This window comes from Lampris incognitus, chromosome 20 (genome assembly GCF_029633865.1).
Source record: "Lampris incognitus isolate fLamInc1 chromosome 20, fLamInc1.hap2, whole genome shotgun sequence".
In the NCBI taxonomy this organism is placed as follows: domain Eukaryota; kingdom Metazoa; phylum Chordata; class Actinopteri; order Lampriformes; family Lampridae; genus Lampris; species Lampris incognitus.
This window is the reverse complement of record NC_079230.1, coordinates 17,199,745-17,213,276: the sequence shown is the minus strand read 5'-3', so window position 1 is coordinate 17,213,276 and position 13,532 is coordinate 17,199,745. Positions and strand designations below refer to the sequence as shown.

The 13,532-nt window shown below is 41.6% G+C and overlaps 1 protein-coding gene across 3 annotated transcripts in view; it reads right to left on the bottom strand.

The window, feature by feature from the left end:
* nlgn2a (neuroligin 2a) overlaps window positions 1–13,532 on the bottom strand; it is a 194,540-nt gene that overhangs the window by 137,968 nt on the left and 43,040 nt on the right. For 2 of the 3 annotated variants that reach the window (XM_056299975.1, XM_056299974.1), the window contains one exon: window positions 2,020–2,038. The exons of the other annotated variant lie outside the window; for it this stretch is intronic. In XM_056299975.1, the coding sequence (XP_056155950.1) occupies window positions 2,020–2,038 (19 nt within the window). The remainder of the gene's footprint in view (window positions 1–2,019; window positions 2,039–13,532) is intronic. 3 annotated transcript variants of the gene reach the window in all.

The window sequence follows — 13,532 nt, the reverse complement described above, 5'->3', positions numbered from 1 at the left end:
GGAACTGTGGACCAGTAGGAGACCTACTTCCACACTGACTCAGAAGCAGCTAGTGGCTCAGTGCTCACACATCAATAGAAGGAAGCTACTGCCACAACTTGAGATGGAGAGGGTCCAACAACGATGATTATAAAATTCAGCACTCTGAATGGTCGCCCAGGAGGCAGGAAATACATGAGGACAGACTCCAACCAGCTGAAACAATCCTACCAGCCATGACAGCTAGTAGGATTGAGAGAGGGGTGACATTGTCCCTGGCAGATACTATATGTTTCAGGTTCGGGGCTCAGGTGGTTCTTACCCCTCTCTGATCAGAGTTGACACAGAGGAGTGAGTAGCAACTCTCTTTTTCCTCTCTCTCTCTCTCTCTCTCGCATTCTTGATTTAGCTACCTCTTTCTCTTTACCCCTTTTATATGATCTGCTTTCTCTCTACTATGCACACAAACACCCACAGATATTATCCACCAGTTCACACTTGTGTGCACACAGACACCTCTTGCTTTCCCATCTCCTCACTCATCAGTCTTTTTGAACATTTCCTCCAGACTGCCACTACACCCCAATAGCTTTCTCCTTTCTTGCACCTGTGCAGGGGGAGAGAGCAAACAGAAGTTCTGGCCACTGCTTTCATAGCCATCCAGATGGGTTGGACACTGAAGACATTGTCTTTGTATCTTGTTGTTACTCTTCGTGACTGTATGATAAAATGTGATCGAATAGGTTATGAAGATTTTTCTGCGTGGCCATGAGTGTCTGTCTAAACAGAGCTCAAAAAATGAAGACAAAAAAAAATTCAACGAAGAGTTTGAATTAATTGCAAGAATTTTAACAGACAGTGAATAAGAGCGGCATATATTTTCTAGTTTTTTTTTTGTCTTGAAAGCTGGTAAACTTAGCTAGCTGTATGGCTAGTATTTTAGCTAGATATTGGGCCTTTGTTGGTGGTGGATATGAACTGAGTGGCTTTCAGTATTGTGTAACCTTTCAACCAATTGTGGGCATGCATTTGTCAGCTGCTGACGGTTTGATCTAGTGCATTTGTTTCTTTTCAACAACAAGATATGTTGGATGAATCCAATTTATTGTAGTGAACTGCGTAATTGCAAGGCTACTACTGTCTTTTTTCTCAGCTCTCATGAGCAATAAACTTGGGTTTAGGAAATTGATAGGAATAGTCGGTCTGCAGGGTATATGAAGGGGAAATGCAATTTGAATGTAAGGTGGTCATTTAAAGTGGCTATCAGCTTATGTTTGCTTGGTTATGTCTCCTTGAAGCCAACTTGCACACGTATTAATGACGTGCAGTGCCATTGCCATTTTGCCATTGTGTTGACCCTTGAAATCCATTCTGTGACAGACACAGACTATACAAAAAGTGATGAACAGGAAAATGTCTCACCTCTATTTGGATGACTAGATATTTACAAAGCACAGTATTTCAGCTGTTGAAGTGTGCAGCCCTTAAGGCCAGAACACACCGGCACCAGTTGACATGCATCCACTGGGACACCCCTAATCATTTCAATATAAAATCCCCACATCGGCAGCATCTAGCCTTAAGTCAGTGCACATCCCCTTGACGCCCTGTGACAGCTAAGAACACTTTTCTACTCTCCAACATTGAAGTTCTTATTGGCTTGTATTTTCTTTGAGATAAAGGTGTTTGAGCAGTGTTTAAAACTATGATTCTTATATCTGATGTGCATCAGATGGCACTTTCTGTTGTGCTAAAGGCACAAATGATGTGTCATTTGACTTCCTGCTCTGCTTTTGGCTGGCGTGTGTTTGGCTTTACTCTAAAAAAAAAACATTAGCTGCAGATAAACGCTACAACAGGGCGTCTCCATCCTTATTGAGAAAATGTGGTGAATTATGTGTTTGATATCAAGACCACGGTCTCTTCAAATCACTCCCCTCTGGCAAGAGGCTAAGGTCTATAAAAACCAGAACCTGGTGCTACAAGAACAGCTTCTTCCCTACAGCAGTAGGCCCTTCCAACAAGCCCCCAGACACCCACAGATCCTGACACTGCTGCCCTCCCACCCCCCCACCCCCCATCTTCTCTATTGTGCTCTCTGTACGTGGATACCTTGCTTAAACTCTGTCATACCCTGTAAGTAACTCTTGTTCTGTAAATAACTTATTAACACTAGAACGACCATGATTTCTCTCCTACCTAAAACGACCATGGGCGGTCAAAAATGACGGCTGGTTTTAAACTATATATTCTTATTCTGTCAAGATAAATGCCCAATTGAGATATTAATATATTGCATATGTTAGTATGTCTGATAGGAAACGACTAACACCAAAATTAACATTTTCACAACTTTAACACTGTTTTTCAAACAATTTAAAATCGCCACTGTACAACGCCTGTACATACTGCAATGCCTCGGTGGTAGTCATAGTGCGTCTGAAACGGTGTCTGTACCCAGACATGTTGGCAATAATCAAAAATCAAGTTCAGACTATTACTCTGCACTGGAGAGCGCTAGTGTGTTTCTAGGACAGAGCAATGAACTCCCTGAAGAAAATGACACAACCAACACGCATCATCAATGGTGACATGATGCGCACGATGACGCGCAAATTACGAGCCGTCTTTTTGACGCCTCATGGTCATTTTACGCAGCTCTTATCAAACTTTTTTTTGTACAATTGATCTAAAACTAATTTTAATGCAAATATATGCAATTTTAGGAGCATTCAGGGAGCAGCAGGTCTGTATCTTTTTTTCCCCACAAAGTTATTGAACTTTGAAAATCCAAAACCATCAGAATGAAGGCCTTGGTCGTTCTAGTGTTAAAATTCTCATTTAATTTTTTTTAAATACAGCTCCTGCCACCCCGTACCAGTCATCAGGTGCTGCCATATGGTCTCTCGTGTTTCAACTCTGAATGGGTGGTGATTGCACTTTACGTTTACTCCTTTTACATTTTTTTTTATACTTTATTTTCCAATTTTCAAGTTTTTTTGGAACAGGTATACAAGACACACAAACAACAACAACAACAACAACAACAAAAAGGAAACGTGTAGGAACCCCCCCCCCAAGGCTCAAGAAAAAAAAGGACTATGCAGGGATTTCTTATTCCAATTCCACACAATACCCATATTTTTGAAGACGATATAAAGTTGTACACATATATCTATAAGTACTGTCGTTACAACCAAGTAAATAAAAAGCACATTCAATAAAAGGGAAAACCTTCAATAAAGTCTATGAAAGGACTCCAGGTCAAAGTAAAGTTCTTGCGGGTTTTACATATTTTATATCGGAGCTTTCTAAAGGTAGAAAGGACAGCACCTCCCCCAACCACTGCAAAAATAATGGCGCTTTATTCGACTTCCAGTTAAATAGGATAAGTCTGCGTGCTAGTAATGAGGCAAATGCTCTAGCATTTGCCTGCAAAGTTGTGACCTTACAGTTAGGGGGTGGTATGCCAAAGATGGCTGTGTGAAAATCAGGGTTTATGGTCTGTGTACAGATATGTGAGAATACATTAAATATCTGTCCCCAATAACTGTTGAGGGAGGGGCATGCCCAGAACATGTGTCCCACCGAGGACTATGGCTGCACCTCGGACAGCCAGGGTCTGTGGTGGGAAAGATTCTGGCAAGCTTGTTCCCAGAGTAGTGAAGACGGTGAAGCACCTTAAACTGAATTAACCCATGTCGTATACACAATGGGGACGTATGTATACGAGTTAAGCTGTCCCGCCATGCCTCTTCAGAAAGCTCTACACCTAAATCTCTCTCCCATGCAGTTTTTGTTTTGTCCCAGGATATCTGTTTCAATCCCTGTATCAGTGTGTAAATTATAGAGACCCGTTTTTTCCCAAAGGGATCCATCTCTAGAATAACATCTAATTGGCTCCTGGGTGGCAGATAAGGAAATGGGGGAAACAATTTCTGGGCAAAACTACGGATTTGAAGTTATCTAAAAAAATGGGATCTGGGTATGTTATGGTCTTTGGTAAGTGTTTCAAATGAGGTGAATGTTCCATCTTTAAATAGATCACTGAAAAACACCAGTCCATTTCTATGCCAATGTTGAAATGCGTTATCTAACACAGATGACGAGAATAATTGATTATTTGCTACTGGAAAAAGACTGCTAGCATGCTTTAATCCAAAATGCCTCCTAAACTGTAGCCATATCCTAAGGGAAGCTTTAACCACCGGGTTTGTTATTTGTATGTTACGATTATGTGGTAATAGAGAGGTGAATATTGGTAAAGGATTGGATAAGAGTTCCGTGTGAACCCAATCTGTACCCTGTTGATTCTTCTATGTAAATGCCCAATGTAAAAGTTTTACAACGTTCGCAGCCTAGTATAACAAATACAGTTAGGCAAACCTAATACCCCTGTCTCCTCAGTGACCTCCAAGTATATTTTCTTCATCCTGGGGTTTGAATTGTTCCAGATGAATGATGAAATTAATCTATCTAATTGTTGAAAAGTTGTCTTAGGTATGAATATGGGAATCATTTGAAAAAGATAGAGATATCTGGGTAAGACTGTCACTTTAACTATATTAATGCGGCCCGCTAATGAAATTGGTAGCATTGACCACTTTTTAAAATCTTGTTTTGTTCGTTCTGTTAGTGTTTTAAAGTTATGGTTATATAACCTCCCCATTGTATGGGTGACTTTGATTCCTAAATATGTACATACATTATGTTCAAGTTTAAATGGAAAGCTAGAGTAGTCTCTATCAGTGTGGTTAATCGGAAAAAGCATGCTCTTTGAATAGTTTATCTTATAACCTGACAGGCGACCAAAGTTATCCAGGGTAAGTAATAGTCTTGGTATAGATTCTATTGGGTTGGCTATATATAACAACAGGTCAGCTGCATAAAGTGATACCTTATGCAATTTACCGCCTCGTGAGATACCTTTAATGCCGTCCTCTGACTTAAGAGCTATAGCGAGTGGCTCAATTGCCAAATTGGACAGGTAAGGAGAGAGGCTGTAGCACTGTGAAAAATAATATTATTCGTCCACACTGCGGCTGTCGGTGAGCAATACAATATTTTAACCCATGCTAGGAATGAGGAACCAAAGCCAAACATTTCTAGAACAGCGAATAGATATTGCCATTCGATGCGGTCAAATGCCTTCTCAGCATCTAAAGAAATCACTACTTCTGTCTGTTCTACGGAATGTGGTGTGTACAGTACATTAAATAGGCGGCGCATGTTATAGAATGACTGCCTGCCTGGTATAAAACCAGTTTGATCAGGGTTAACAACCGTTGGGACTACAGTTTCAATACGGGTGGCCAAGATTTTTGTAAGGATTTTGTAGTCGCAATTCAACAAGCTTACAGGGCGGTAGGAGCCACACAGTAGAGGATCTTTGTGTTTTTTAAGTAACACTGATATGATTGCCTGCATCATAGTTTGGGGTAATTTCTGTTGGTTAAAAATTTCCTGATACAACAGGTTAAGTATTGGTGCCAGCTTGGTAGCAAATTCTTTATACATTTCAATTGTGAAACCATCTGGACCCAGTGCTTTGTTGCTCTGCATGGATTTAATTGCTTGTATCACGTCCTCTGTTGATATCTCTCTGTCTATCTGTGCTCTGTCCTCAAGGGCAATTTTCGGTATGGTCAGACCATCTAAAAAAGTGAAAATATGCGACAAGTCGCTGGGCGGTTTTGAACTATAAAGGGTAATATAAAACTGTTTAAACTGGTTATTGATGGTGTCAGGGTTGGTAGTCTTTACCCCAGCTGCAAATTTCAGGAATAGTGTTAGCGGCTGTGGATTGTCTAACCTGATGGGCTAATAGTTTTCCAGCTTTCTCTCCATGCTCATAAAATGTCTGTTTTGATTTAAAGAATAATTGTTCTGGTTGTGTAATGGAGAGATTGTCGAATTCTGTTTTTAATAATAATTTTTTCGTATAAAGTTCAGGTGTTGGGGGAACAGCATATGAACGGTCCACTTCTGCCATACTATGGGACAGTTCTGTTAGACGTTTATGTTTCTTTCTCTCATGTGCTGTGTATGAGATTATTTGGCCTCTAAGGTAGGCTTTGAGGGCCTCCCAAACAATAGTTAGTGGCATATCCGGAGTATGGTTGAATTCCATAAAGATATCTTATCTGCTGGGAGAGAACATTTTTAACGGAGTTCCTGGACAGTAATAGAGGATCAAATCGCCATGTGCGTTAGGGTTTAGGGCAGTCTATGAAGCCTATATCTAGATGTACAGGACTATGATCCGAAATAACAGTACTATTATATTGGCTCCCCCTAACCATAGGAAGGACCCTACTATCCAGGAGAAAAAAAATCAATCCTTGAGTAAGAATGGTGCACTGGGGAAAAAAAGGAGTATTGTTTAGCAGTTGGGTTGTTTCTTCTCCAGGGATCAAAAAGAGAGTAGGATTCCATAAATGAACGGATAACGGTGCCTGCCTTCGAAATTTTACTATTAGGTCTTGGGTTTGATCTGTCCAAATATGGATGTAATACACAATTAAAATCTCCCCCCAATATTAACTGGTAATTATTTAAGTCTGGGAGGGCTGCTATAAAACTAGGGAAAAAAAGTGGGTCATCCCAGTTTGGTCCATATACAGTGCATCCGGAAAGTATTCACACCCCTTCACTTTCCCCACATTTTGTTATGTTACAGCCTTATTCCAAAATGGATTACATTCCTTTTTTTTCTCATCAATCTACATACAATACCCCATAATGACAAAGCAAAAAAGGTTTTGTAGAATTTTTTGCAAATGTATTAAAAATAAAAAACTGAAATATTGCATGTACATAAGTATTCACACCCTTTACTCAGTACTTGGTTGAGGCACCCTTGGCAGCGATTACAGCCTCAAGTCTTCTTGGGTATGAAGCTACAAGCTTGGCACACCTATATTTGGAGTGTTTCTCCCATTCTTCTCTGCAGATCCTCTCGAGCTCTGAAAGGTTAGATGGGGAGCGTCTCTGCACAGCTATTTTCTGGTCTTTCCAGAGATGTTCAATGGGGTTCAAGTCTGGGCTCTGGCTGGGCCACTCAGGGACATTCACAGACTTGTCCCGAAGCCACTCCTTCGTTGTCTTGGCTGTGTGCTTAGGGTCGTTGTCGTGTTGAAAGGTAAACCTTCGCCCCAGTCTGAGGTCCTGAGCGCTCTGGAGCAGGTTTTCATCAAGGATCTCTCTGTACTTTGCTCCATTCATCTTTCTCTCAATCCTGACTAGTCTCCCAGTTCCTGCCGCTGAAAAACATCCCCACAGCATGATGCTGCCACCACCATGCTTCACTGTAGGGATAGTATTAGCAAGGTGATGAGAGGTGCCTGGTTTCCTCCAGATGTGACGTTTGGCATTCAGGCCAAAGAGTTCAATCTTGGTTTCATCAGACCAGAGAATCTTGTTTCTCATGGTCTGAGAGTCCTTTAGGTGCTTTCTGGCAAACTCCAAGCAGGCTGTCATGTGCCTTTTACTGAGCAGAGGCTTCTGTCTGGGCACTCTACCATAAAGGCCTGATTTGTGGAGTGCTGCAGAGATGGTTGTCCTTCTGGAAGGTTCTCCCATCTCCACAGAGGAATGCTGGAGCTCTGTCAGAGTGACCATCGGGTTCTTGGTCACCACCCAGACCAAGGCCCTTCTCCCCCGATTGCTCAGTTTGGCTGGGCGGCCAGCTCTTGGAAGAGTCCTGGTAGATCCAAACTTCTTCCAATTACGAATGATGGAGAACGCTGTGCTCTTCAGGACCTTCAAAGCTGTAGAAATTTTTTTAGATCCTTCCCCAGATCTGTGCCTCGATACAATCCTGTCTCGGAGGTCCACAGACAATTCCTTTGACTTCATGGCTTGGTTTCTGCTCTAACATGCACTGTCAACAGTGGGACCTTATATAGACAGGTGTGTGCCTTTCCAAATCATGTCCAATCGATTGAATTTACTACAGGTGGACTCCAATCAAGATGTAGAAACATCTCAAGGATGATCAGTGGAAACAGGATGAACCTGAGCTCAATTTTGAGTGTCATAGCAAAGGGTGTGAATACTTATGTACATGCAATATTTAAGTTTTTTATTTTTAATAAATTTGCAAAAATTTCTACGAAACCTTTTTCACTTTGTCATTATGGGGTATTGTGTGTAGATTAAAAAAAAGGAATTTAATCCATTTTGGAATAAGGCTGTAACATAACAAAATGTGGGGAAAGTGAAGGGGTGTGAATACTTTCCGGATGCACTGTACATTTGCTAGTGCCACATGTGTACCATACAGGTTACCCGTCACTATCACATACCTTCCCCTGGGGTCAGAAATAGTCAGCAGTGGAACGAATGGGATACCCTTCCTGATCAAGATGGCCATGCCCCGCGTTCTATTCTCATTCCTGGAACAGAAAATTTGTTCTATCCAAGCTTTCTTTAGTTTTGTGTGTTCACTTGGCCGAAGATGAGTTTCCTGTAAGAACATGACATCAGTTCTCAAAGATTTTAAATGTACAAAAACCCTACTACGCTTTACTGGATTGTGAATTCCCTTTATATTCCAGCTGAAAAAACAAAGATAACCTGTATTTTGAGCATCAGACATTTTTTCTAAAAATGAAAAGAGAAAAAAACCCCAAAAGTCCCTGCCTACTAACTACAAAACAAAAACAGAGCCTTGAGAACCCAGGCTGATCTACTAATTCCCTGGAGATCGCATCCCCCATTTCTAGTATAACATGGCAAATAACCATATAAAAACCCTCTAACAAGCCCTAACCAGGGCGAACAGTGGTCTTGTTAAGATTATATTAAATCAAAAAGTATTTATATACTTAAGAACTATGTATCAACACCCATATTAAATAAGAAAGGAAAGAAAGTATATCAACACCCATATAACAGCAGTTATAATACAGTTCCTTTGTAGGTAAGTGACATTGACCCGGGTGTCGCCCTAGCAGTCTCTGGCAAGTCACCAAAGCACTGTTACAGGTCTCATAATAATTAGCATCCGTACACACATATACATGCACACACACGATAATCATAAAACAGAAAAATAGCTTTTTAAATGGGCAGCAGGTATGAAACATTTGTATTAAATGAAAAAGGCAACATTATCTGTGAGTCTCAAATTACAAAAGTTAAAGTAAATAGATAAAGTTAAACTGTAACGTTACCCTGTCGTCTTGGTGTCTTAGCTAGTTACTTCCGCTAGTTGTTGGCACCTAGCAGCTAACATCAATTAGCCGCCAATACCAGTTAGCCACAAATATATTGGAGTTTATCAACATCTTACTGTACATTGTCCTAAGGCTTTAGATTCTCCCTGATATAACCCATCGCCTTAGATGGGTCTTCGAACCACTTTTCTTGGTCGGACGATGAAGTGATACAAAGCACCGCCGGGAACAGGATCATAAACTTGATGCCCTGGCAGCTCCGGAGGAGCCGCTTAGCTTCGGAGAAGGCCGCTCTCTTTTTCGCCACCGCCGCGGTGTAATCCGGGAGGATGCTCGCTCTTTCCGTGCGGGGTCAACGGAGCTGAACGGGCAGCTTTGCGGAAAACCTCCTCCCTCTCTGAGAAATAGTGAAACTTCACCACGATTATCTTGGGGGGGGGGGGGTTCTCCTTCGTTGGTCGAGTGCCGCAGGCCGCGGTGAGCCCGGTCCAGGGTCGGGGTAAAGCTGAGGCCAAGTAACTCCTGCAGTAGTGTAGCGATGGTAACAGTAGGCTGCTGGCCTCCTCCGCTGGTCTCGAATCCCTCCTTTATCCCGACAATGCGTGCATCACACCGGCGTTGTGGTCCCTCCAGATCATCTACCTTCTGGCGTAGCATAGCGACTTCAGATTTTAGCTGGCCGATGTCCTCCTCCATTTTCGTCGTCTTGTCTGAGTATGTGTTCAGGCCGTCCTCCTCATCTTTCAGACGGGTCTCTTGTTTTGCCATGCCGTCGTTTATAGAGTCTGTTTTTGCATTCAGATCCTCTGTGAATGAATCTATCCGTGCCCAAGATCTCGCTCTCACTGCTCGCGATGGCAGCCATCACCCCAGATAGGTCTGTAGACTCCTCGTCCGGGGCTTTCACAGAGCCCGAGGCTTTAGTGGCCTGGTCACTGCTGGATTTGTTTTTGCCCATCGCGTCTTCTAGATGATCGATATGCAAGTACAGGGTTGTGAGTCCGGTGTGCTAGCGGTGAAGTATCGTGTGTGTTAAACCTAATTTATCTGTGTTTGATCTGAAAAGTTATAATATTAATGAAAAGTTCGCCCTGATCAGGAGCCCAATGTAAAGACGTCCTCACATGTTACTGCTCACCAGCCTACTCTTTTTTAAATTTAATTGTATCTTGTTTATTTTATTTAGTATTCTTGTAAACTTTTATCTTCACTATTTACTGTTAATCTTTCCCTCTTTCACCAACATACCAAGAAAAATTGCTTGTATGTTCTTGTACTTGGCAATAGATTCTGATTCTGATACACTCAAAGAGTATCCATTCACTGTCTCTTGCAACAGGGAACTTTTCACATATTTTTTCTCTTTGTCATTTCACAGCAATTAATGGCAATTGTTTTGACATTATAAATTGAAACAACATAATAAAGATGACAGAATGCTTCTTGTCTTCAACTTCAGCAAGGGTCCAAAAATTAGAGGTACCTTGATGGGCCTTGAGGTGGATGCCATTTTGCAGACTGAGGATCTCCATCTCTACCTCACCAGAATCTAGGTTAAATAATTCACTGAGCTGTTCAAGAATATATGATGTGTCCAACTCCATTAAGTGAATTGTAAGGAATGACACACTTGGCTCCAGCTTATCAAAGTCAGTAAAACTGTCTTCAAACTCCAACCCAAACCTAGAGAGGAGCTCAGACAACTTATTAGTAGCTCTGTCAAGGGCCCCGGATACTGAAGCATTGTCATTTTGCATTTTCTACACAGAGATGAAACACTGCAGTTTCTGTCTTAGTGAATGCACAAGGAAAATGTTGACTTGGCTTTAAATGGTTTTATACCACTGATCATTTCACTGTTAGTTGTACCTTTAGCTTGCAGTTCAAAGTGCAGATAATTCAGTTTCCAAGTGATGTGGATCAAGAGTGAAAGGTCTGGTAGCCTGTTAGTGTCCTGAAGCAGTGATTCTGTCTGTCCTCCTCTCTAGACTCAATGAACACTTTTGTCTCATTCAAACGTGACATGAAACATCTTTCCACAGCTGAACCATGGGAATTTCGGTGTGAAGTAAGAGCTACCAATAATCAGCTGGCAGCACTACTCAAAATACTTTGAACTGCCTGTGCTGTGCTGCTTTGGAGTGGATGTTTATGTATGATCTTAATGACTGGAGTCATAACGTGATTAAACCCTATCACTTCGGCATACATTGTTTGCTAGTGTATGATGCAGTGGCGATAGCACCCTTCACAATTTCATCATCTGAAAAAGTCTTTTTGTGTTTTGACAAATAATGAGCTGCTTGAAACAAACCTTTGGTTTTAGCTTGGGATGTGAAAATAGGACTGCTATCTACTTAGTCTCACATTCAATTCTCAAATTTTCTCTGTCCTTAACCTACTACATAGTGGATAGTTTGCACTGGAGTTCTTCCATGTTGTGTTGAAATTTCTCTCCACTTTGTGTTTCTGACCAACCACTGTGTTAATAACAATAATAATAATAATACTAATAATAATACATTTTATTTATAGAGTGCTTTTCAAGGTACACAGAGACAGTTTACATAAGTTGAAATTAACATAAAAGCAACTCACCAAAAACATACAATATACAACATTAATCACACTTTAAATGCAATTCTGAAAAGGTGAGTTTTGATTAATGATTTGAAATTCGGAAGATCTTTATAGTCTCTGATGTGTTTGGGGAGGGAGTTCCAGAGGGAGGGGGCAGCTATGGAGAAGGCTTTGTCACCCCAGGTCTGTTGCTTGGTCCTGTGTGGTGGAGACAGAAGGTTGACACCAGAGGAGCGAAGGCTGAGGGAAGGAGTATGGTAGTGGAGCAGGCCAGTGAGGTAGGAGGGTGCCTGGTTATGCAGGATTGTGTGAATGAAGAGAAGGACTTTTAATTGGATCTGTTGTGGAACAAGGGAGCCAGTGGAGGTTTTGGAAGACAGGTGTGATATGGTCACGGGAGCGGGAGTGGGTGAGCAGGAAAGCAGCAGAATTCTGGGTGTACTGCAGTTTGGTTAGGACTTTGGATGATGAACTATAGATAATGCTATTGCTGCAGTCAATTCTGGATGTGATGAAGGTATGGATCAAAGTTTCAGCAGTAGAGAAGGAGAGTGATGGGTGGAGACAAGCTTTGTTTTTTAGGTGGAAATGGAGTTCTGGGGATTTGATTAATGTGGTGTTCAAAGGAGAGGTTCCTGTAATTAATAACTTATTTAACTAATTTACTTAACTAGTTTCCCTGTCAGGGACAATAAAGATACTTGGAAAATTATTCCAAAGTTGTGGAAAGGGAGACAGAGTGGAGTTATCGATGGTGAAGCAGAAGTTGAGAGTGGTTATGGTAAGGGATTTGGGACTGGTGCTGATCATGTCAGATTTATCCCAATTTAGTTTAAGAAAATTAGCATACATGATTCAATTACAGTTAGGCATTTGGTCAGACTCAAGTAAGTTGTAGTGGTGATGGATTTAGTGGCGATGTAGAGCTGGACATCATTGGCATAGCAGTGGAAGTGGAGACCATGACGACATATGATGTTACCAAAGAGGAGGATGTAAAGGCTGAACAGGAGGGGACCAAGCACCAAACCCTGGGGGACACCGTGGGACAGAGGAACGGTGAAGGAGGTGTAGTTTTTGATGCCGATGAACTGTTGTCTGTTTGTAAGATATGACTTTAGCCAGAAGCGGGCAGTAGCGGCGATGTTGAGGGAGGCTTCAAGGCCGGAGAGGAGTGGTTTGATTGATGGTGTCGAAAGTTGCAGTGAGGTTAAGGAGGATGAGAATGCTGAGGTGGCCAAAGTCTGATGAGAGGTGGAGGTCATTGGTGACTTTAAGTAGGGCTAATTCTGTGCTGTTGTGAGCAGAAACCAGATTGAAACAGATTGTTGGAGATGAGGGGAGTTTTGAGTTGGGAGGTGACAACACGTTCCAGTATTTCTGACAGAAAGGGAAGATTGGGGATGGGCCAGAAGTTGCTCATGATGCCAGGGTTAAGTCCAGATTTAGGTGTATGGGGGACTGTGTTAGTTCCACATATCAAGCAAATGCTGTTTTTTTATCACAGGGAGGAAAAACTCCATCCCTCATTTCTCATGAAATTATTGTAGTAGGTCTTCTCCTTAGTTGGAGCCTGTATAGCATCAGCCTTGACTGAACACTTTTACGTGAAATTTCTTGGTTTGAATCTGCTGAGCAATCAACAATACAAAAAACACAACAACAAAGAATGCAGAAGCACACTGTCAAGTTTGATCACACATAAACTATATTGTATATTTTTGAATAAGGTCAGTTTTTGATTGGCACTGTTATATTATTTAATGTTTAAATGTCTCCCAGCAAACTTTATGT